The sequence below is a fragment of the Porcisia hertigi genome, chromosome 15 (genome assembly GCF_017918235.1).
Source record: "Porcisia hertigi strain C119 chromosome 15, whole genome shotgun sequence".
Classification (NCBI taxonomy): Eukaryota; Euglenozoa; class Kinetoplastea; order Trypanosomatida; family Trypanosomatidae; genus Porcisia; species Porcisia hertigi.
In genome coordinates this window covers 368,535-392,500 of record NC_090574.1, presented here as the reverse complement: position 1 = coordinate 392,500, position 23,966 = coordinate 368,535, and the positions used below count along the sequence as shown (strand labels likewise).

General features: G+C 58.5%; 8 protein-coding genes across 8 annotated transcripts in view; all 8 read left to right on the top strand.

The window, feature by feature from the left end:
• JKF63_06124 (uncharacterized protein) overlaps positions 1–1,151 on the top strand; it is a gene marked incomplete at both ends in the record, with an annotated part of 2,211 nt that extends 1,060 nt beyond the window's left edge. The window contains one exon of the mRNA XM_067902075.1: positions 1–1,151. This exon is cut by the window's left edge and continues 1,060 nt beyond it. Coding sequence (XP_067758422.1) covers positions 1–1,151 — 1,151 coding nt within the window.
• A 724-nt stretch (positions 1,152–1,875) lies between these two features.
• JKF63_06123 (uncharacterized protein) lies at positions 1,876–3,102 on the top strand (the record flags this gene model as incomplete). The annotated part of the gene is made up of 1 exon (XM_067902074.1): positions 1,876–3,102. One exon carries the CDS (start codon positions 1,876–1,878, stop codon positions 3,100–3,102), a length of 1,227 nt encoding a protein of 408 aa, XP_067758421.1.
• Positions 3,103–4,012: 910 nt separating this feature from the next.
• JKF63_06122 (uncharacterized protein) lies at positions 4,013–6,418 on the top strand (the record flags this gene model as incomplete). The annotated part of the gene is made up of 2 exons (XM_067902073.1): positions 4,013–4,747; positions 4,808–6,418. The coding sequence occupies 2 exons, from the start codon at positions 4,013–4,015 to the stop codon at positions 6,416–6,418; spliced, it is 2,346 nt and encodes a 781-aa protein (XP_067758420.1).
• Positions 6,419–7,191: 773 nt separating this feature from the next.
• JKF63_06121 (uncharacterized protein) lies at positions 7,192–8,433 on the top strand (the record flags this gene model as incomplete). Its single annotated transcript, XM_067902072.1, has 1 exon — positions 7,192–8,433. The coding sequence occupies one exon, from the start codon at positions 7,192–7,194 to the stop codon at positions 8,431–8,433; it is 1,242 nt and encodes a 413-aa protein (XP_067758419.1).
• Positions 8,434–9,002: 569 nt separating this feature from the next.
• JKF63_06120 (uncharacterized protein) lies at positions 9,003–12,152 on the top strand (the record flags this gene model as incomplete). The annotated part of the gene is made up of 1 exon (XM_067902071.1): positions 9,003–12,152. The coding sequence occupies one exon, from the start codon at positions 9,003–9,005 to the stop codon at positions 12,150–12,152; it is 3,150 nt and encodes a 1,049-aa protein (XP_067758418.1).
• A 773-nt stretch (positions 12,153–12,925) lies between these two features.
• On the top strand, positions 12,926–13,171 carry JKF63_06119 (uncharacterized protein; the record flags this gene model as incomplete). The annotated part of the gene is made up of 1 exon (XM_067902070.1): positions 12,926–13,171. The coding sequence occupies one exon, from the start codon at positions 12,926–12,928 to the stop codon at positions 13,169–13,171; it is 246 nt and encodes an 81-aa protein (XP_067758417.1).
• Positions 13,172–14,524: 1,353 nt separating this feature from the next.
• Positions 14,525–16,186, top strand: JKF63_06118 (uncharacterized protein; the record flags this gene model as incomplete). Its single annotated transcript, XM_067902069.1, has 1 exon — positions 14,525–16,186. The coding sequence occupies one exon, from the start codon at positions 14,525–14,527 to the stop codon at positions 16,184–16,186; it is 1,662 nt and encodes a 553-aa protein (XP_067758416.1).
• Positions 16,187–17,506: 1,320 nt separating this feature from the next.
• Positions 17,507–23,629, top strand: JKF63_06117 (uncharacterized protein; the record flags this gene model as incomplete). Its single annotated transcript, XM_067902068.1, has 1 exon — positions 17,507–23,629. The coding sequence occupies one exon, from the start codon at positions 17,507–17,509 to the stop codon at positions 23,627–23,629; it is 6,123 nt and encodes a 2,040-aa protein (XP_067758415.1).
• Positions 23,630–23,966: the final 337 nt, after the last annotated feature.

Genomic DNA, 23,966 nt, shown 5'->3' with positions numbered 1-23,966 from the left:
GCACCTTTGCCGTAATGATGGGTGATCTAGCAACTCGCGGTCTATCCGCCGGTGCCATGTGCGAAATCAACCGCCGCCTGATCGCGCACCTTTTTCGCAAGCTGACGGCTCTCCCCGTCTCCCTTGCCCGCCTGTCCACCGTGGTGCGGTGGAACCTGTCAGTCGCATACGCCGGGCACTACCGCTCCTTCTTTTATTTCCTCCTGCTCACCGCGGCGAACCCGATGGTGCATCGTATGGCCGATGGCCGACGACACCGCCGCCGCGCCAACGTTGTATGTGCAGACGTCTGGGCCGAAAAGCACGCAGACAGCAATGAATCGGGATGCCGCTTAGAAGACGAGGTGTGCAACGCACTCGCCCAGTACGACCCATGCACCTTCAGAGGCTTCCAAGACCGTCGTAGCACCGAGGGAGGGGGCACCATGGCAGCGCTCCGTCGGGCGTTTGCCGCGGACGCTGATGTCACCAAAAAGTGTGAGTATACAGCGAGTGATGTCATGGAAGTGATGTGTATACGTGTCCTGCCGCACCGGCGGCCAGGGCAACGGCTCAGCGCTGCTGCCGCTCCAGGTGACTCGACCGATGACGTGAGAAGTGTCCCAGCAAAGCGCGCGACCTTCTGCGGCTATCCACTACACTTTGTGGAAGTGCTCCCGACGTGGCGCCAGACACCAGAAGAAGTACTCCAGTATCTGTGGCTGCAGCAAGACCCCGGTCATCTCTCCAGCATAAACACAAACTGGCTGGAGAAGAACGAAGAGCCATACATACTCGCCTTTTCCCTAGATCGCGGGGTGCTTGACAGACGACTGCGCCTCGTCGTCGATAGGTATTTGGATCTCACCAGGCGTGCTGCATACCCCACTGTCTCACCCAACGACGCCGCTACAAGACGGGTGACGCTGCATGAGCTTGGACTGATGACGCTGTGGACCCACGAATATGGCGCGGAGATGTCGGCCGAACTCCTGTTTGTGCTCCTCCTCCTCCGCCACGACGAGGTCAGGATGCACCCTCCGCTGGAAGGCAGACGGGAGTTTCGGGACGAGGGGACCCACACACGGTTGACGACGACCAGCGGTAACAGCCACACCGCCACCACTCCTGGAGGTTATGGTTCATGGACAGTCGAATTCTTGCCCCAATAAACTCCCCCCCTCCCCCTCCTGACCCGTGGCGCAGGGACTCTCTCAAAATCGACGGCAAGAAGAAGAAATCGGAAGGTATCAGCGTTTACAAATGTGGAAGTGTTGTGTGGTGGTTGTCGCCTTCGCCTAAAGGTACTTTCGCAGGCGCACACGCGCATAGAGAAGCAGTTGCTCTGTGTGTGTGTGTGTGTGTGTGTGTGTGTGTGTGTGGCGGGGGGAGGGCGGCTGGCCATGGAAACGGTCACGTGTGCATGTGTAACTTTGGTGGGCTGGTTCCTCCCCTTTAGCAATGTCCCGTTGCACTCTTCATTGAGCTTGTCTGCACTCGCACGTCGAGACACATTCCCGTTTGCGTTTCTTTTGGCTCTGCACCCCTGCTGCTGCTGCTGCTCCTCTCTCTCACTGTCCTCACATATTGCTCATCTCTTCGTCTTTGGAATAATGTGTGGCGTTCAAACTCACGATTATCGATGCCTGTCTTGGCAAGCGCTGTCTCAGTGACAGATTATTTTTTTTTTCGCAGTGAGCTGCCCCAAGTAGAAGAACAAAGGTTTCCCTGGCAACGGCAAAAAAAAAAAATAGGGGAGTAGAAGACATACACTGTAAGACCTTCCACATTATGTACTGCTGTGCTGAGGCTCGTTAGTTGACTTGCGTACCCCCCCCCCCTCCCCCCCCCACTCTCTCCACTTATTTTTCTTCAATAGAGTAACTAGACGCCAGGATGATTGGCTGTGCCGACAGTAAAAAGTGCGATACTGACGACGAAAACGAGAGGACGGTGTTCGTCGACGACGACAACAACAGTCGCGATGGGACCATCAAACGCCACATGAGCGGCCGCCGCCCACGCAAGGACAGTGAAGAAAAAGAAGTCCTGATTGTGGCTGCTGTGAGTTCGAGCGCGACTACTGCGCCCCTTTTAGAGAAAACGCTGCCCCTCCCGCTGAGCGCCACCCTCGCCGCAGCGTACGTGTTATCGAGTATGCTCTTCTTTTTGACCATACGTTACACGAAAAAAAAAAGGCTTCACTACAATGACACACTCGTCGTCTTTGGAATCGAGCTGACAAAGCTGATTGTGTCCGTGGCTCTCAAATACTTTGAGGACGGCGAGTTCTTGCCGGCAACGGTACTCCTCAGCCGAGAGCGGTGGGCGATTTGGCGTGGTGGCCTCTCCTACGCTGTCCCGTCGCTTCTCTACGTCGTTTACAATAACTTGACGTTCCTGAATCTGAGTTTGGTTCACGTGAACACCTATCAGGTGTTCATGCAGACCCGAATCCTGATCACCGCCTTTTTTTCTACACTCGTGTTAAAGCAAGTGCTCACGGTACGCAAGTGGAGCGCACTTGTGTTGCTGATGATTGGATTGGCAAGCAAGTACTACTCCCCCAATACGTTGCAGGTGAACAAGTACGTGCTCTCTATTTTATTGCAGGCGCTCCTGTCATCGGTGGCTGGCGTGTATAACGAGTATGTGCTCAAAAAGGAACTGTTGTTGTCGATCCACCAACAAAACTTTTTCATGTACCTCTACTCCATCCTCTTTAACGCCGTGTTTGGCCTCATAGGCAACTCGGTCATTGTTACGAATCTCTTGGGCACGAAAACCTTGGTCAGTTATGCTACTGCCCATCCAATGGAAACCGATACTTCAGTGTCGGTGTATCAAACGGGTACGCCACTCGTGATGCTGCTCATCTTCTTCGGCGCTGTAACGGGTCTCTCCGCAGCGTTCATTCTAAAGTTTATTAATGTGATTGTCAAGGCATTAGCTTCTGCAGTGGAAGTAGTACTGGCCGCCATTTGTGCTGCTCTGTTACTCGGCGAGGCTTTGACGGCACATGACATCATCGCCGCCTGCATTGTCATGATCTCAGTATACATGTACTATACACAGAGCAACCGTGACCTCCGCACCTTTTCCCGCCAGCCTTCTAGAATATAATTAGCATGGTGCTTGTCTTGACCCTGGAAGAGGAGGGGGGTGCGCTGCTTGCAATTCCAACAAAAATATATATCTATAGGTCAAAGCCGAGGGCCTTGACTCTCTCTCCCTTTTCCCACTCCCCCCCCCCCCGCTGCCGCCGCCGCCGCCCTGCACAGTGGGCAGCTCAGACCTCACCCCCAACCGCCGCAGCTTTTAACCGGTTGTAGCCCACGGCAGGGAGCAACTGCCTCCTGATGACTCCAAAGATTGAAACCGAGGAAGGGACTCGACCACTACTGAACCCCTCGCTAGCGTGACCACCATCATCTGTGTCTGTATGGTGTCTTGAGAAGACGAAAAATAAAACGCACGAACGGTAGTTGTGCAACACACATGGTGTCCAGCCTCTACTCTTCCGTTGAGAAATGGTTCTCGAGATATATACACACACACACACATACACACCATGTACGTTTGTGTGTGTGTGTGTGTGTGTGTGCGTGTTGCGCTTGAAGGGTGATGCTTGATGGCTAAGCATTCATCACTTCTCATCTTTGAGTGCCGTCTTTTAGTCTGCCACGCCTCCCTCTCTCTCTCCCCCCCCCCCACCACCACCACCACCCGGTCATCCCCCTTCCCTCCCACCCCCGGCAGTCAGAAAATATGTGCGTGTGAGGTGGTTCGCTTTATTGCCACCCCCACTCTCCTTTTTTCGTTCCAAGGGCGGGCATTATACGGGAGGCACTCCCTCCCCCCCCCCTCTCCCGCTGTCATGCGCGCTGAAAACGTGAAGGTGGACGAAGGCGATACACACTTGGTGGGGATACCCCATGATCCTCACCCGGTTCATCATGCAACTCACCGTCGCTCCATCACACCATCCAAAATGTCTGGGATCACGGTGCTCTCTCCGATTCCAACCTACCCGATGACAACGGCCTCTCTGACGTCCAGCTCGGCCAGCGCAACGTCATCGGCGGATAACGCAAGGGAGTTCCCAAGAGGTGTGTGTCTTCGACCGCCGCCGGCTCTCCTAGAAGGCAAACGCAAGGAAAAAGACGAACTCGCGCGTCATGGCGACAGGCGCATCCAATGTGCTCGTCACTGCTTTGCAGATGCCTCCTCGCGCACCAGCAGCCACTCCTCGTCCCCCACCCCCGCGAGCTTGGATACACATCAGTTCCAGTCCAGAGGGCATGGAAACAACGGCGCTGCGGTTGCGGAGCACCACCATATCATCGAACTCGAGGAACGACTCCGACGCTGGCGCGAACGGGCGCTGGTGGTAGAGGGCCAGGCGCTGCGGGCTCAGCGTGCGCTGCAAGCACGATATGAGACGGCTTTTTCTGCTGCGCAAGCCACCACGGAGACGCTCACACAGGATCCCATTCGCAGGCAGCGCCGCCTTCAAGAACAACTGGACCTTCGGAAGAGCATCGCACCGCAGACCTCGGGATCAGAGCGGCAGGAGAGTAGTAGTAGTAGTAGTACATTAATGAAGACCGTATCCGTAACTCGGAGTTCATCTGCAACGAACAGCGGCAGCCACCACGCACAGGAAGAACAGCAACTGTGTCGTGGAAATCGGCGCCCCATGGAAAAACCACCGAGTACACATCACCCTCCTCGACGACTTGCTGAGGCACGTCACCCCAGCAAAAGGATGAGCGATAGCACACAGGGATCCCCCAGCACCTCTTATACAAACTACCCGACTTCGCCGGCGCCTCTCTCTGAGAGACAGTGGCAGCAGACGCGACTGGATCGAAGCCGCAGTGCTGCACAGGCCGAGGACGACGCTGTCATGGTACACCACAACGAGTCACACGCAACACTGCAGGCAAACTTCAGCGACGTCTGCTGCGCCGTGCTTGGCTGTATGACGCTGTGCAGCGAACTGCGCGAGCGCCACGCAGCACTCTACCAGAATTTCTGTGGCGCGACCCACACGACCAACGACGCTGATGCAGAAGAGCGGCACAGTGCCCACGTGACTCAAGCGCTTCTCGACTCATTAAGTCATCGACAAGCGAACGATGCATCGTCGTCACTCAATTTGGCCTCACTGCTGCCTGTGCTTCAAAGATCACTTGAGCACCTCAATGCTATTCTTCTTTCCTGTGTGAACGATGTCGCCCTCGTCCACCGTCGACTCGATTCCAACTCCTCCGCTGCCTCAGCGCCGCCATCACCGCAGCCGCGAGACGCGCACCGCAACACGGACTTTGAAGAGCTCTGTCAGGCCCGCGCCGCGCTTTCCCAAGAGCAGCAGCGCCACGCCACTGTACAGCTGACTTTGGAGGGCGCCATCCGCGAGATGGAGGATCGAGCGCAAGCGCAGCAGGACGAAGTCTCGCAAATGAGCGCCAAAGCGCGCGCCGCGGCCGAGCAGGCACAATTAGAGTACCGTCGTAAGCTGGATCGCATGCGAGCGGCGCTACAACGCGACATTGTCGAGGCAAACCAGCGGGCGAGCGCGGCAGAGCATCAGTGCGCGCTGCACGCTCAACGAGAGGCAGAGTGGCGAAGACAACTCTCGGGCTTGACGGATGAGCGAAATCGCTGTCTGCGAGAAGATGCCCTGCTGAAAGGTCGGTTGGGTCTTCTCCAGAATGCGTGCAGCACCACCGCCGCACAGAGACCGGGTTCGCAGCAGGAGATGGTCAAGATGGCTGGCTTTAGGGAGCAGTCGGACGCGAGTGCTCACCGCCACTCTGTCACGGGGCTATCAAGATCCAAAAAGGAGCCTACAGGGGGGATGACCGCGCTGAAGGCGCTGGTGGTGAACTCCTCCTCGCCAGCGCCGCGCGCCACGTGCAGTGACACACCCCTGAATTGGCGCACAGCAGACAGTCCATCCAACGGGCTGGCGGGCCGGCTATCGATGCCTCTCAGCCCCAGCCGATCACTGAGCTACTGTCCTCCGCCTAGTGCCGATAAAGAACAAGAGCATGCATGGGGGGCAGGCACGAGCCACTCCGCATGGGCACACGATACGCGGCCTACAATGGGTGCCAGCAAGGCAAAGCCAGATAGACTGCGGCCTCCATCAACACTTTCAAGCCCACCCATGGATGTCCTCCAGCCGTCGGTGCTCGCGACTCCAGAGGACGGGGCCTATGCGGGGGCGAGAGCACTGGGGCATCGCGAGGGCTTCGACAACGGCACGCCTGAGCAGGAGGACTTCGTACCATGGAACGCCCCACCACCACCACCACCACCATCGTTGCAACCCCGACCCACCACCGAAGTCGATGCGGTGACGGTCAGCAGCCCGCTGAAGAGTATGAGAACATGGGAAGAAAAATTCAAATCCATCTTATCCCATCGGTGAAAAGTGATGCATCAGCGGTTCATGGCCTTGTGCCCTCTGCTCGCTCTTGATGCGAAAAAAAAAAAAGGGTCGAGGGGGTTCCCCTCCTCCCCCCCCCTCGGCAGTTTCTGCTGTACGTGGCACCGCACGTCACGCTCTCACGTCACAAAAGCACAGAGGAGAAGTGTAATCATAATTGAAAAAGGCAGAACTCTGTACAAGAACGCAGCTTCTCAGTGCACAACTATGACGTGGATCGTGTGTGTGTGTGTGTGTGTGTGTGTGCACGTGCAGTTGGCACTGCCTCCTTACTAGATGCCTCACTGCTCCTTCCCCTCCCCTCCCCCCTCCGCTCTCACTTACACACAGAGCGAGGGAAACCAACCAAAGCTATCGACACTCAGCGAGCGCGCTCGTCCGCCGGGGGGGGGGGTGCACCTCTCCTCACCCCCCTCCCCCCGTACTCCTTGACCTGCACGTCCTTTAGGTTGTGCTCTTCACATATGCACACGGTCAATGAGCCTCCATGTGTCTCCCCCCCCTCCCAATCCCTTTGTCTCTCTCCCCATCACTGTAACCGCTGTCTCGTTACTATTCTACCTACATGCCGCGTGTGAATGTGTGTGTGTGTATGTGTACGCGCCCGCAATTGCTGAGGAAGTCGATTGTAGCATCACCAAGAGTGGTCGCTATCATCGACAACGTGCACTCTCAACACACGCAGACTCCATTACAAGTAAAATAGAAACAACAAGCGCACACAGACACCCCCTCAGGGCTGATCGTCGTCATACATGAAGGACTTCTCCCGCCCACGAGGTGTGTGTTTCGACGCGGAAAGCAGCAGTACAGGCCCCAGTCCACCTGCGGCCTCTCCGCTCGGGTCCTTTATCCCGTCAAGCGAGAGGACGCGCTACCCTCATCCCACCCTCCGCTCACTGGAGCTGGTACTGCCCACCTCGCTGTGGCCTGACTCCTACCTGCAGGAGCGCGCCCGCTACACGCTGCTGCCTCGGCATTCCCTCCAGCTTTCGAATCGCTCGACTGTCACTACCCCTGTGTCATCGCCGTCGTCTGTGTGCGACAAGACACCCCGCACGACAGCAACGATGACGACGTGCGTGGGAGAGCAGCAACACCGCACAAGCGCCGTAGATGTTGACGGCCACCCGCCTGAACACGCTCTCGGCATGTGGTCCTTCATCACCATCTACCGCAATTTCAAACGGGCGCGCGAGGCGCCCGATGTCTCAGAGCATCAGGCCAAGGCACCCTGCCGCGCCGATGTCTCTGTTATGGTTTCCCTGCCACCCACCACGTCTTTGGCCGAAGGTTGTGACCCTGATAATTACAGCGAAGAAACGAGTCTCCATGGCAACGGGCCGTCGTCGTCCTCCTGCTGTTCCTCCACTCCATCACGTGCCGAATCCATCGGGACCCCTGTGTGGCACCCCCGTCCTGATGCCACTGCCCCTGGGGTGGTCAGCACACAGAACACCATTGCACGTGAATTTCGCGTGCCTCGGCCTGCTTCCCCCGAAACTGCTGCTGTTGCGGCCGTCCCGCACACCTCAGCGCACACAGGCGCCCTTCGGCTCTTTAAAACGCTTCTCGATTGCGTATCTGTCGCCCACGAGACTCGCTGCCCCCTTTGCTCCCCGCAGCGGCCTCCACGGTGGGGCCGCTGCGCACAGCCGAAGCTCCCAAAGAGATCACTCCCAGCTCTCTCCGACACTGCACGTGCCGGCGATGTCACGCTCCTCTCTACCGGTAGGTCAGATGACATGGTCGGTGATGTGCACGAGGCACACGAGCTCGCTTCGGATGAGGAGAAACAGGCAGCGCTTGAGGTCTACCGTCAGCGTCTGCTGGGCCGTGCACGTTCGTTGCTCAACCGACACAGCGACCGCCTTAACCACTTGAGGGAGACCAAACCCTCGCTCTTCAAAGATTCTGTAGAACTTCATCCACTAGTGTGTGCCTGTGCAAAGATTGGTGGGCTGCCGCTTCTGCGTGCGCTCTCAGCCACGCTGTAAGACTAGTCTCCACTGCACTTGACACTCTCGCATCCCACCTAAGAAGGGGGGGGGAGGCGAGGTGGAAAAGAGTCGGGACGCACATGCAAAGCCTGCGCCGTCCGTGCTCACCACCACCACCCCTCTCAGACACCCTTCGTCGTATGTCGCTCATCTATTCTTCTTCCTGAAAAAAAAACATCAACCTTCTAGATACGCCAGTGTGTGTGTGTGTGTCATGCTGCACACACACACACACAGACACACTTCACCTCCCTCCTCCCTGCCGTTTCTCATCTTTTCACTTTTTCTCCCTTGCCGCTTTCTCCTCTTCATGTATCAACGCTCAAAAAAAAAACAAAACTCGGTCTCTGTGTGTTAAACGTCCGTAGGTTCTCAGTCACATTTTTATCCACGCCGCGACCCCCTCGCATCACCACCACCCTCTCCGCGACACCTCCGCCACACACACACGCACACACACAGACGACTCTTTCTCACACTCTATTACTTCTCCACTCACACACGTACCCCCCCCTCCTTCCCCGCTGCTGCTGCTGCTGTTTCTGACGTAATTATCATCACACATCATGTCTGACGACGAGGGATTTGGTGACCTGTTCGGGGATGCCGACAAGACGTCGGAGTACCCCCTCCAGACGCTCTCCATCAGCCGCCAGGCACTTGCAGCAGAAGGTACGACCTACCCGAGCTTCACTCCTCTCTTCGATCGCTTTGACAACATAACGTCGACCGAAACGGCTGTGGCCGACATGGAACGGCTCTCTCAGCGCATCATGCGCCTCGCACCGCCGCCGCTGGAAGTGCGTTTTCGTGAGAAGCGACACAGCCTCTGGGGGCACAAACTCTGGAACGCGGCCAAGTATCTCGTCAAGCGCATGGATGAGCGTATGATTGACGTGCGTGGCAAGTCTGTCATTGAGCTCGGTGCAGGGCTGGGTGTTCCCACACTAGCAGCGTACAAAAACGGTGCACGGTTGTGCGTGGTGACGGACTACCCTGATGCAGATCTACTCGATATCATCGCACTCAACGTGAGGGCGAACTGCGCCGCTGGCGACGTGGACGCTGACGTGAAATGTGAAATGGAGGAGCGAGCTCGGCAGCATCTTTCCAGGAGTGGCGACTTCGACACTGTCCCGGCTGACCAACTGGAGGCCGACGTGACCACGCACTGCTTTGTGGAACCACTTCTCTGGGGCAAGAGCGAGCATATCGAGAAGGTGATGCAGTACACGACTGGTGGCGCCGGCTATGACATTGTCATCCTGTCCGATATTCTCTTCAACCACGTATGCAACGATGACCTCGCCGACACACTCGCCACCCTGCTTGCCAAAAATCCCCGCGCGGCGGGCTACTGCGTCTTCTCTCACCACCGCGCCTTTAAACAACTCCACGACTTTGAATTTTTTGACAAGTGTGTGCGCCGCGGGCTACACTACGAGCAGCTGGACGAGCAGGAATACCCCATGATGTTCCCCGAAGACCGTGGACCGGAGTCCGTGCGGCAGCCGGTCAAGTGCTACAAGATCACCCGTCGCTACGACAACGCGGGCTGCGGCTTGGACGCGAGTCTGCGCTTTGACGTGGTGCTCCAGGGAACGGGGATGGTGCAGTCCATCCTATCAGCGGCCTTGGCGCGAAATGGTCTGAAGGTGTTGCACTGCGATGGCGAGGATCACTACGGCGCTGCCATGTCTACCTTTGATCACGCCGGGTTCCGTCAGTACCTGAGCCAGACCACGTCGCCTTTGACATCCCCGTTCGATGCGCCCAACGTCTTTATTGACCGCATCGTCGAGGACGTGCCAGAAGCACGCCGTCGCCGCTACCTGTTTGACGTGCTCCCGATGTGCTACATGGCCTCTGGATCGCTGCTGCGCCACCTGGTCTCCTCTGGAATGGGCCGATCGCTGGAATGCCAACACGTCCACCGCCTTCTTTTTCTGCATCACTCAAGAACGACCAGCGCTGGTGATGCATCGGCGGCGGCGGCGGCGACGACAGCGATGGAGGTGCCGCTGACGCGAGCGAGCGTCTTTGGCAACACCGCCATCAGCCTCCTTGACAAGCGCCGCATGATGCATTTTGTGAAAGATGTCGAGGCTTCCGTGGCAGAGCAGCTGCACGCCAAGACCGCGAACCCGGCGGACGACCCCTCTGTCCTGAACACGTCCATCGCGGCTGCAGCAGCGTTCGCTGAAGCAGCGCTCATCTTCACCCGCGAAACGCGGTCAAATCCGCAGATCACCCTGACAGAACTCTTGCAGAGCAAGTACGAACTCTCTGGCACCGCCCTCGACACCGTCTCGCTCATGGGCACCATGGACATTCTGCCTAGCACGAAAAACGTGAATGGCACCTGTAAATCGGCGGCATCTGCGGAACCCCCTCTCGTTCAGTCGGTGGAGATGGTACGTGATCTGCTTCTCTCGACTGGTGTCTTTGACGGCAAATCCCCGTATCTCACTACTTCGTACGGGGCTGCAGAGGTGCCGCAGTGTATGTGCCGCATCTCCGCCGTATGGGGCGCCTTTTTTGTACTGCGCCGAAGCCTTCGCGGCATCGCCATTGATGAGGACAAGGAAACACAGTACGCCGTCTTGAGCAACGGGCAGTGGGTGCCAGCGAAGGTGATTGTGGCCCCGGTGGAGCTCGCTGCGAATAACCTCCTGAGCTACGGGGTGCAGGACTGGTACTACGACTTCCTTAAGGAGCAGGAGCAGGGGCGCACGCCACTCATTCAGTCGCCAGAGGGACAGGCCAGCGCTCCTGCATCAACGGAAGAAACGAACCACGTGAAACAGAAGGAGCAAGAAGCGGCGGACGAGGCTGCGACGGCGTCGGCATCCCCCACCACCGCGGTTCGCTTTAGCCGCGTCGTCTTGGCGACCAAGACCGAGCCGCTTTTCTCGTTGGAAGCCTTGCGAGACGCGGGTGTCATCTTAGTGGATGACGCACGCGACTATACTGCGGCGGCGCCGATCATAACGGCCTTCGTGAGGGAGCCACGGACACAAGCAGTGGTTTGGATCATGCAGCAGTCGTTCGCGTCTGACCAGGCCCCAGCACGCTTCAGCGCAAGCGAATCTGAAGGTGGTGACACGTGTGATCCGTGTGTGTTGCACTTCACTGCTGACGCGAGCCAGTTGTCGCAGGCGCAGCTGCATGACTACGTCATGCACTACTACACATCCGCCGTAAAGTCGAAAGGGCAGTACAGCGTACACCACGACGACATCATTTTTGCAGCCGCCTTCACAGTGGACAGCCGCGAGGTGGCGCTGCGAGGCGTTGTGCCTCACCCGGTGGAGGTGCCGAGCGAAACGCGCTGGACACATCCGTTCGGCTGGGAGGAGTCCACGAAACTGCGGCGCGCCAACGAGAAGGACCGACAGCATCTCCTGCACCACGGAGCCTCGGCAGAGTGCGCCTCGCCATTGACTGCACTCACGCCGGGACGCTCTGCTGCGGCGCGGGCGGCTGAACTGTGTCGCGGCTCAGAGACTTTTCGGCTAGTCGAGGTACCGACACTCTTGCCGAACCTCGCATATGATGGACACTACCTGCAACAAGCCGAGATGGCGTACAAAGGTGTGTTGAGCGCACTTGATCTGCCGACCGCCGCGACAGCGACGCCCGCAGCGGGGACGGGCGGCAACGAGGAGGTAGCGGGGGCATACGCCTTCCTGAAGCCTCTTCCGCCGCAGTCGTGACACGGCTCGTGATACGCCACTTGGGACGCAGCCCTCCGTATACGTGTGTACAGGTACGTACATTAACACACACACGTATTGGTGTCTTCGCGCGTCTGAGGAAAACATCAAATTTGCAAAATCCCAACTGGGATGGAAGCACCCCGCCTCGCCACCCCCCTCCCCCCCCCCCCCAGAAGCCTCGACACTTTATTTTCTGGTGGAGGAGGAGGAGGAGAGAGAGAGAAAAAGAGATATCACTGCCTAACTCGGTAATTCATAAGCAGTAAACGTATCCCGCACCTTCACACAACTAGGGGTGTGTAGGATGGAGCGGGAGGGAGAAAGGAGGAGGAGGAGGGGGGAGGGATGTACCACGTACTGCCTAACCGAAGGTTCCTGGACGACTGCCCACCGCTACGAATCGGATGAGGATAGAAGACCAAATCTATAAAAAGGATCGAGAGAGAGAGAGAGGGGGGGAGAAGAGGGAAGGAATGAACCGATGACTCGGCAACGGATGTCTTGTGGTGAAAAAGTGACGCAATATTTGTGGGGCATGTTGAGAGGCTCATCCAGGCCCCGCCCGTCTTTTGTATCCCCTACCGCCCACCCCTCCCCCTCTTCTCCCCCGCCTCAACCACCGCTTCCACCACCCACTCACTCGCACACCACGCATGCGCATGAAGAGTTTTAACGGCAGAGAAGACCGTTGTACCACTACATGCATATATATATATATATATATGCATTCATAATACACATCAAAAAAAAAAGGCGAGCAAGAAGAAACAATGATGACAGATCGCACGCTGGGCACGCTGTTGCTGGCGTGCAACTCGAGCTTCTTCGTGTACTACGTCCTCTGGATCGGCGTAATGCCTTTTGTAGACGAGTCACACTTTACTCAAGCTCTTTTCCCTCCACGCGAGTACGGACTTCTTCTCGCGGCACTCGTGTTCACGACAGCTCTCGGGGTTGGTATGTCGGTGGGCTCTGTTCACACCATCTGGCGAACCGGCTACGTTCAGCCGACATAGATGTGTGTCCCTGTTGTCTGCAACAACAGTTGGGAGGAGAGGCAGAAAGCATATCCGCATCCACAGCTCCCGGTGACCCCACAGTAACGGCAGTTCACCGCCGTAGAGACAACCAGGTCAAGCACGGTCGTGTTGGCGGTGGTGGCTGCGTTTTGACGCATAGCGGATGAGAGAGAGGGGACACGTCTGTGTGCAGGAAAAGTGTATAACCGGGGTTGTGTACACGCGTCCCTCTCTTGTCTGTCTGTCTGTGTGTGTGTGGGGGGGGGGGGGGAGGGGGAGGTTCCTGATGATGTCTTATTGGCTCCTTGTCACCTGTTTTGTGAGGATGGCAGCTGTTTCGGTGCACGCGAACATCGTCTGGTGTAGCGCTGCGCTCCACGAACAAACACGCACACACACAGAGAGAGAGAGAGAGAGCGAATCTGCTTCATCCAATCGAGCGCAGCAAGAGCTCTCGGAGACAAGGTGGTGGTGGTGGGAGGGGGGAGGGGGGGGTGGCTCATCCCGAACCCTGGCGTTGATGCCATAGAGGCTACGCGGTGCGTTTATTTACTTCTCCCTCTATAGTGTGAAGATGTCCTTCACAATTTCTGAAGGGTCTATGAAAGCAAATGGCGGGAGGAAAACGTTAGTCTGTAACCGTGTCCCTTGGTGACCATCACCTCTCCACAGAACCAAGCGACAACAATGCGGCGATATCCCATATCCTCCTCCTCTTTCCCTCCCTCTGTCCTCCTCCTCCGCATCGTTATCTGCAGTCTTGGGCTTTCTTTCCCTGTCTCTTACGGCTTGATCGCCTCTCCCCCTCCCTCTCTCCCTACCCCCACCCTCTTGCCAAAAATACTTGACTTTCAAAAAAAAAGGAGGGGAACATATATAAACAAACATTCAAAGTTGGCTTGAACCCCATCGTCACCGGCATCCATTGACGGCCACACGCAACACGCGAGTCCCGCAGGTCTTTGGCAGAGAGGCGGTGGAGGAAGAGAAGAATAAACTCCTCACAGGGCGAACAAGAGGGCTGGAGCCACGCGTCAGTGTGGACATCGGTGATAACGATCATCTCGTACACAACAAGAGAAGAACATTTTCAGACAATAACAAATCAAGTGAAAAGTGTAGTGAATAAAAAAAGGGGGACAACAGCGCCACATCAACGTCCGTTTTTTTGTTTGTTTTTGGTGGAGGGGGGAGGCTTTGTCGATCTCTCCTTCCTGTCTCGCTCCTCTCTACCACCACCAGTGACCTCAGCACACACGCGCGAGCACAAACGGCTACCTCTTCGTGTGTGTGTGTGTGTGTGTGTGTGTGTATTCCTGCTGGAGATCGATACCCCTCGATTAGACCACGATGACGGCAACGACGCCCTCGTCCGTTACGGTGGAGCGCAGCGGTGGTCGTGAGGGGCTACCGCTGAGCAAGCTGCTGGACCCGCTTCGCTGGTACTTCAGGTGGGTGCGTGCGAACCCTGAGAGCGCGTCGAGCCTCGAGCAGTTCTCGCGCACCCTCACGATGCTGTGGTCTGATCCGACGAACCTGATCACCTCGGAGGCATGCTTCTCTGTGGTGAAGCTGCACACCTTCTCTAATCTTGCAATCATCACCTCTGGCGGTCGTCGGACCAGCAAAACAGAGCTGCTGACCTTCGTGCTGCAGGGCATCCAAGAAGTTCAGTGTCTGGTGGAACTGATCCTCCGCAAGTACGCCAGCCACCGCCGCGTGTGGAATTCGATTCTCTTGCTTGAGTCGGTGAAGTGCGTACTGAAGCTGTGCGTGCACCGTCAACTGTTTCTTGTCCCATGGCTATGGGAGTCGATCAAGCTGTCGCTGCGCCGTGCCCTGCGTCACCTGACCGGCCTCACGCCGCGCCGTCGCGTGTGCAGCAACGGCGGCGGCAAGAACGGGGTCTCGTCGGGCTCAGGCGGTAGCCGTGTGAACAATTTTGCCGCGTGCGGCACCAGCGCCGTAGCCAGCCTCGTCGGCAACTACGGCGACTCTGCTACGCAGCAAGACTACGGTGCGGTCAGCACTGGACTGCGAGGCGATGTCGTAGGGCCACACAACACTCGCCTCGTCATCCCGCGAGTTGCCTCGGACCGCCGCCACGAACATCGCCACGTGTGCAGGGCTGTCGCCAGAAGCGCCACCGAGGACCGCGTCTCCTTCTTGGAGAACGAGGTCATGGACGAGGAGGAGGTAGAGAGGGAATCGATTAGGTTCACCTGGATTGACGTGCTCGGCATTGTGCTGGACATGTACCTGCTTCTGCGCCCTCTCCTCCTCGCGGGGATGGCGCGACACGCGTTCTTGGCAAGGCCAGATGAGATAACCAGCTCCATTGCGATGCTTCCACCAACTGTATCGAAGAAGGAGAGGGTCGCCGCAGCCACGGTGGCCGCGAAAGAGGAGAAGGAGGAGGAGGGTGGCGGGACACCGATAAAAATGCCTGCGAGACTCGACCCTCTCGCTGCGCTGCACAAGGCTATGGCCGCCACACCACAGCAGACCCTGATGGAAAGCTGGCGCGTGTGGGCTGGCGTGGCAGGGTGCGACTTGCTTGTCGCAGTGCTTGCCCGCCTCGTGCGCAACAACCGCGTACCTGTGGTGTACATCAAAGACAGCCCTGAAAGCGACGAGAGCAGCGCGCTGGGGGCCTCGCTGGAAGGCGGTGAGGCGGCGACGTTTCAGGGCGACGGCCCTGCCGCCGTAGGCGGCTTCATCGACGACACGACAATCGTGGCCAGGGCACCTGATTCACGTGCTATTTGCCCCACCATGGAACCCCCAGTGGTCTCGCGTGATCGCCTACGGGTTCAGCATGCGTTGCGCAACGCCTTCCACAACGTAATACGAGACCCCTTCTTTACTGTAGTGCTAAAGCAGCTCATCAACCAGCACTTCCTCCGCGGTTTCATCAATCGCATTCCTCTGCTTGGCGCGTGCATCTCTTTTTATGTCTCCCACTTTGTGCTGATGCAGCACTACAGTTTTCTGTACACGCTGGGGCAGTAGCTCTGGAGGGGGGCGTGGCGAGGGGCGGCGGCGGCGGGCAGACGTCAGATGTCAGGCCAACGATGCGCCCGAACGGCCCTCGTCCTTGCCGTTGACATCAGGACCACTACCTCCTCCAGTTACGGTTGACCCTCCCTCACCTCAATTGGCCTCCTCGTACCCAGACACACAGCCTACCATCATCACTCATCTCCTCCTCCGGCTCTATTGCAGAGTCCCAAGACAAGCGTTGGGTTTTGGGGGGAAGAGGGACTGGGCTAAACATGGAAGAGGGGGGAGGAGGGGAGGGGATACGGTGGACATGAGGACTTCAACAACAAGAAAAAAAGATGCCAGAACTTAAAAACACGGAATCGATGCGCGCATCTGGTCGATTTGTACTTCTGTTCGCGCCTTTTTGAAGCGGGGAGAAAAATAAAAATTCGGGTGGCTCTGTAAGCCCGCCCGCTCGCCCGCCCGCCCCCCCTCCCACAAAAAAAAAAAACGTTAACGAACAGGTGTGCATTTTGTATTATTCGTGTCTCTGAAGTAATGAAAAATGAGGATACCAAACGAAAGAGAGAGGTGCGCTGAGGAGAACGCAGATGTGAGAAAGGCGAATGTCTCGACGAGCGTCGGCCATCCAGCGTTGCATTGCCCTTCGCCTCCTCCCTTTTTTTCCTTCGGTTATTTCGAGGGGCTGTCTGGCCTACCTCACGCACACTTGCGCACGCGCACCGAATTGCGAAGCGTGAGATGTTGCGACCATGGGGGGGAGAAGCGAGAGAAGAAAGGAGGGGGAGAGGCGGTGGTCGGTGTGTACAGCCCCGCGCTGGTGTCGCCACCCTATTCTCTCCCTTCTCCCCTCTCTCTCCCTAGCCACGCCCTCTCCCCCTTCACTTCACATTGATCCCGCTCTTGCTCTAACATACACTGTCGCTCCGGATGCCTATACGCGCGCGCGCGCTCATGTGTGTGTGTCTCCTCTTGTGATGGCATCGCAACCGCGCTTCACGTGTTTGATGCACCTGCCTCGCTTCATAACTGCCCTCTCTTTCCCCGTCTCCTCACCGCGCCTCGGTCGGCTGGCGCCCATACACACACGCACACACACACACACACAGTCACTGGACCCATTCAAGTCCCGCAAGTGTGTGTTTCTATAATTTAACAGAAAAAAAAACAGAAACACACTCACTTACTCCCCACGTGCATCTTACCACTGACAACCCACTCGTCGCCGTCGCGGCCCCCCCCCTCCCCCCCCCCTTTCTCCCGTGCTTTGCTAAAAACCGCTTCTTGCCAGCAGGGGGGGAGCCTCCGTTGTTTCTTTTCACAGCCATGTCGAGCGAAGAGTACTCGTCTTCCCAGCCGCGCAGTGACGCGCAGGCCAGTGGCTCATCCACGTTTTCCTCCACACACCCGTCCCCGGCACCTGCTCCGCATCTCACCTCCGCGGAGCGTGCGCAGTTGCCGTGGGTGCCAACGTCGTCATCGCCTGCAGCCAGTGATGTACAGCATGTATCTGCCCCTGGCGCCGGTGAGAGGAGCAGTCAGGAACAATTCAGTGACTCAAGTAGTCCCCCCTGGGAAGAGGCCGACGAAGAGCAGCATAATTACATCGAGGGCTGCTGCGGCGATGATGCCGGTGATGCGAGAAGCTGCGACGACAGCAACGGCAACGGTAGCAGAGAAAGAAACCCGACGTCTGCGAGTAGCGCCTCCGGTGAGCCGATAGATGCCCCGCTAATGGTGCCCGCCTGGCTGCCGCCCCCGCCGCCGTCGTCGTCGTCGTCGTCGTCCTTGTCGTCGTCATCACCGGCATGGGCAGCACAGCACACGGAAGAGGGCGACATCGGGGAGCTCGACGCCCCTACTAATGTCAAGTCAGAGCATCGTAGCCGTGAAGGCGAGAACGAATTGGTGGACACGAGGACGATGCACAGATGTTCCCCCACAGCGAGTGAGGAGCCGGTGAAAAGTGTCGACCCCTCATACGCACCCACTCCTATCGACGACTCTCAGCAGCGAAGCCCTTGTGTCGCCGGGTCCCCAGGGCCTCACATCTCAGCGGACCAGCCAGAGGAGGAAGGGCACTGGCGAGGCGAAGCAAACGAGCCTGAAGAGGTCTCTGACGCTGCGGTAGCAGCTCGCGCTGCTTCCATCACATCCGAGGCTCTTGAAGCGAGCGTGTGGGCATCCGAAGAGCGCGCCAGTGCCGCTTTGCAGCAGTTTAGCACCGCCCTGCACTCGAAGCTGGTCGAGCAACTGATCGACGAAGCGGCAGTTGCGGTGAGGCGCACGCTGCAGGACACAGTCCAGCAGCACGAGTCGCGCGTGCGGACCCTGATGGCACACAATCGTGTACTTGACCGCCAGCTCTCCGACCAGTCCGAGCAGATGCAGTTGATCCGCCAGGATCTGGAAAACTCGGTGCTGCGTGACCTGCAGCGCGTGCTGCGCATTGATCTGCGGCTGGCCCTCCGCTCGGCTAGCGTCGGTCGCTGCGATGGTGAAGAGAGCTCCAACGAGGCGACAACTCCGCCGTCGGCGTCGTCCTCGCGCGATCCGTCATCCACCCACAAGCACCACTTTGGAGCAGCGGAAGACACTGAAGGCGAAACCACAGCACCCTCTGTGGATGAGCTCATCGCCGCGTACCTCCACCAGCGTGGAATCCTCGAGCTGCTTCATAAAGAACGTGCGAAGTGGCGAGAAAGCATGGCTGTCTTGCGGGACAGGCTGTTCGCCGCCACACGTGAAATCGTGCAGCTGCGGCAGGAGGTAGAACGGCTTCAAACGACGACAGTAGATGTCTCTGAACACCGCGCCGTGGTTCAGGCAAATGAAGAAGCGAAGCATCAATGTGCACTCATGCAGCTGCAGCTAGCGAAGCACATTGAAGAAGCAGAGATGCTGGAGGCGCTCGTGGAGAGGCGTGAGTTGACGCAGCTGCAGCCGCACAGCGCAGCAGATGGCAACGCGGCAGAAGTAGCCCCGGTGGCAGGCGCCACTGCAGGGGCTGCAGCGATGGACGACGCGGCGCTCCGAAAGGGGCCGCAGTGGGATATTGCCCTGCGTGAGCTAGAGGAGCAAGCCACCATTGCAGCCAACAGTCGCCCCCTCCGTGAGCAACTCGCCAGCGCCGAGGCACAGCTACGCTCGCTTCAAAAGGATCGAGACGCGAGTGTCGCATACGCGGCGGGATTAAAACATGAGGGCGATGTCCTGCGGGCAGACCTGCAGTCGATGGTCTACCGGAACAGCGTGCTTTCCCAGCAGGTGGCATCGCTGCTGGTCAAGGTCGAGCGCACCTCCTGTGCCAACCGGCAGCTGAAGGCCACGCTGTCTACCGCGCCTCAGCAGAAGGGCTTATTGAACCGATCCGGCGCGAATGACAAGCGCTTCTTGGAGATATCTGCGTCATCTCGGACGTCGTCCCCCACACCCCTGGTGCCCTCCGACGCGCGTCTGTCGACTTTGCCATCGCAAACGGCGCGGCGCAGCGCGTGGCTGAACGCGATGTGGCCGTCATCGACCCCCTGTGTGACCAACCCGGCGGGTGAAAAGCAGGCGAGCACAGCGGTGCTCGGCAGCTGGCAGCCGCAGCCATCTTCGCCCCTAATATCCATCAACGCCTCGCCGACGACTTCGCTAATGGAAGTGGAGGAGGGCGTGCAGCAGCGGCTGAGCACCTACGCTGCATCACACCTGGTGGCACCGCAGCTGGACAACGAAGCCCTTCCTCAGCCTTCGCGTCGGCCGCGGCGCGTCTCGCTGCGGCAGCTCGGTAGCAACACGATCGAGGTCGACCGCGTGTGCAGCCCGCATCTGCCGGCCAGTGATCATCTCAGCGGATGCGCGCTCGGGCGTCCGCCAACGTTCTCGACAGTTGACACGACTTGCGGAACGGTAACACGTCAAGTAGGAACGGAGGAAGTGGCCGTGCGCCTAACCCAAGCACGGCCTCCATCTGACCACGGCTCACCGTCGTCTTCGGCCTGGCGTGTGCACAGTGCAGACGACGTGAGTCGTGATCCGAACCTGCTACATCTCCTGGACACTCTCGACAAGGACGAGAGCCTCGATCGCTTCAGCATAAACTCTGTTTCCGAGCTGCTGTTGCGAAACCAGGAGCTCGTGAAGCAGTTGTACGAGGCGACGCAGCGCGCTGAAGCGGCGGAACAAAATCAAAAGTGTCTCTCTGCCTCCCAGCGGGTAGAAGCAACCTCCTCGTCCGGGGTCGTGGTCACCTCCTCCTCCTCCTCTCGGTATGCACCAGCGCAACGCAGCGACGGCACTGATGCCAACCTCGATGTGCCGCCGGCCACGCTCACTGCCTCCACGGCGGCACTGCTGCTGCAGGCAGGTGAGCAACACTCTCGCAAGCGCAACCGAGAGGGTGACGACGACGATGGCAATCGGGAGCGCGGGGACGCTGATGGCGCCCGTCAAGACAGCGATGGACCAGTTGAGAACAAGGCGCCGAAGCCGAACGCCACGGACGATTTAAGAGCAGACGCTACGCCGGCTGCGGTGGTGGAGTCGTGGCTCACCAAAGACGCTAGTGACGCGGTTGCCAACATGGTGGATGCAATAGTCCGTCGGCGTGATGTGCAGCTCACCTCGGCGGACACAGAGGTCTCGCGAGCGCTGCTCAAGGCACTGGAGGCGCAGCGCGCTACCGACAACGCGGTCCAGCAGGCACGTGCAGATGGCGGCGACGCTGCAGGTATCGACTTGACCGCTGATACGGCTTCGGAGACGGATCGCTTTGCCCTTGATGCCTCCATGCGTGCAATGTCTGCGTGTCTGCGCAGCCTCTTGCAGCTATGCCTACGGCAGTCCGCAGCGCTGGCTGACGTGGCGCTCACGGCTGCCGATCAACATCAAGAGATCCAGACAGTCGTGAAGAACACGTGGACTGAAGTACAACAAGCGCTTCTCGCAGCATTCCAAGCCTCGCGCGTCACTTTCGCCTCATCTACCACCACGTCGCACGTCGACGCTGCCCCTTGTACACCTTGGCCTCCACATCAGCGAGCGCGACAAGAGGGAGGTGGGGTAGACAGCAGCGTTGGCTCCGTTGGCAGCCCTGTTGTGCAGAGCGAAGACTACCTACTGAGAGAGGGCCACACCGAATTTCGCCCCGAGGAGCAGGTGGCCTTACTTCATCAGCTTCGCACACTGCTCCACACGGCTTCCAAAAAGGATGCGACCCTTCTGCATGTCTACCAGGCTGCGCAGGCACGCAAAGATGCGCGGCACCACCAGGAGAAGGAACGTGTGACGCGTCTGCTGCTGAAGCTGGAGCGTAAGCGGCGCACCATCAAGGCCCTGCAGCTACGGAACGCAAACATGGACATCGCCGCCGCTGTGGGCACCGATTCCGTTGCGTGTGGACCCAGTCAAGCTTCTCTCCTCGATGGCGAAGATGTGCAGGGTGTCGTGGCCATTGGCCTCCGCGCCTCCCCGCAGTCTGGCTCGCCTGCCCGACGTACGCCACTGGTTCCGCCGATGGTGTTGCCTTCGTCCCGCACTACCGACGCTGACGAGGAGCCCCGTGGCGACTGCGCCGGTGACCGAGCCAGTAGCCTAGACAGTGCCAGCAACCACCCCCGCCGCAGCCAGCAACAACAGCAGCATCACCACCACCACCACGACAGTGACAACGACAGCGACGACGAGTTTGATGATGAGACGCTGACCCTCGACATCTTTCGGGAACTCCAACAACAACTCGCACTGAGCCAAGTGAGTTACCGGACCGCACAAGAAGAGCTCGACGCGGAAAAGGCGAAGCACGCCTCGCTGCTGGAGCGCATGTGGGTTCTGGAGGCGGCCCGCGATGACAGTTCTGCCGCAGCCGAGCGTCTTGAGAAGCGCATGAGCGAGATGCTCTCTCGGGAGGAGTACCAGGTAGCGGTCGCTGAACTAGAGAAGACTGCGGCTTCTCTCAAGGAACGGGAGGCGGACCTGCGCGACGCCAAGTCGGCGCATCGGGAGTTGCAGGAACAGGTGGATGATCTCAAGCGTCAGCTAGAGATGCAACAGCGAGAGACTAGGCAGCAATGCGGCGAGCTGGAGGACGCAGTGCGGATGCGGGAACAGCGCCTGCTCAGTGAGGAGAGCCGTTCGCGGAAACTCCATGAACAGCTGAGGGATGTGAAGCAGTATGCAGGGGACTTGGAGAAATCGATTGCTCTCGCGCGGAAAGAGGTGCAGGATCAACAAGAGCTTGCCCGAAGTCGGGACGCGATGATCGAGGAGCTCAAGGCACAAATACTGATGCGCAACGACGTGCAGGAACTGCTATGCCGGCTCTACCCTGACAACAGCGTACTGAGCGCGAATGCGCAGCTTATACACAACTTGTCTGATACCTCGACCCGCCTGCAACTAGAGCTGGAGGAAACGCGGCAGGACCTTGCTCACGTGCGGGAAGAGCTGCTGCAACGCGAGATCGGTGTGCGGGAAGCAGTGCAGGAGCGTCAAGCGGCAGAGGTGCGTCTACAGGACGCACTCGCACGACTCGCAGTGCTGCGAGAGATGGACGGCGGGGACGATACGGTGCAGCGCAACGCAGAGGAGACGGTAGATGCCGCGTCTCGTATGGTCGCACTCTTTAACGTCGACGAAGCCCCTCTCGCTGCCCTGCGTCAGCGCGTGCGCTACCTCAACGCGTGTGTCGAGGCACAGGCAAAGGACATCGCCGTCCTGCGCGCCGCCGAGTCCTCGTGGAAGCGGCGCGAGGTTGATCTGCGCAAACAACTGGAAGTGATGAGCGAAGACCCCGTGAGCTTAATGGCACGTCGGTACGGTCTCTCCACCTGCTTGAGTTTCGAGGCGCAGCTCGGCGAGATGCAGGCTCGACAGGACGCCCTCCAGAAATCAGCGGCGCAGCTCCAGACAGAGAAAGACGCCATCGCCCTTTCGATCGAGGAACACGCGAAAGCCGCAGCGGTAGCGCAGTCTGCCGCGGATGAGGCACGGGCAGTGGTGGACCGCATCACAGCCCAGCTGACGTCTACCAAAGAAAAGTGCGCGACCCAGAGCTCAGCCATCACACTACTTGAAACCGAACGGGAGGAGGAGGTGTCAAAGCGCGTAGAGGTGGAGCGGAGGTGCGAGCAGATGCTGACAGAGCTGGCGGACACGAAGGCCAGTCTCACCGCCGCGCAGGAGTCCATGAAGACCACCGCGGCGCAGCGTGACCATTTCTGGAGGGACAACAATCTTTTGATCAGAAAGGTGGAGGAACTAGAAGAGGCACTGTTGCAGTCTGACGCCGAGAAGCTGTCTGCCCGGGAGGCTCTGGCGCAAGGGTTGTCGGCGTCCGCGGCGTCCGCGTTTCGCCGACGTCGCGGTGGTGGTGGCAGCAGTAGTGCTGCCGATCGCTATCGTGGACAGGCATCTCTAACGCAGGACCTCAGCATCTCCTCGCTCTCGGATAGACCGTCGTGAGGAGAGGAGGGGAGGGGGGGGGAGGACGCCTGCAGGTGACGTGATTTTTGGTATCCAATACGAATAAGAAGCGTATCTCACACAGACACAGACAGACAAAAAAAAACTCTCTCTCTCTCTCTCGCTTTGTGTGTGTGTGTGTGTGTGACGCTTTATGGTGATGATTGATAGTTGGGTGTTGTTGTTTTTTTTCTGGAGTGCAGACCCTCTTCTCGGCAATCGTGTGTTTATGGTTACGACGACCGCCGTATAAAACGTTTATTTGTAACAGAAGGTGTTTTGTACACGGTGTGTGTGTGTGTGTGTGACAGTGCCCCTGGCGGCCCGCCAGAAGAAA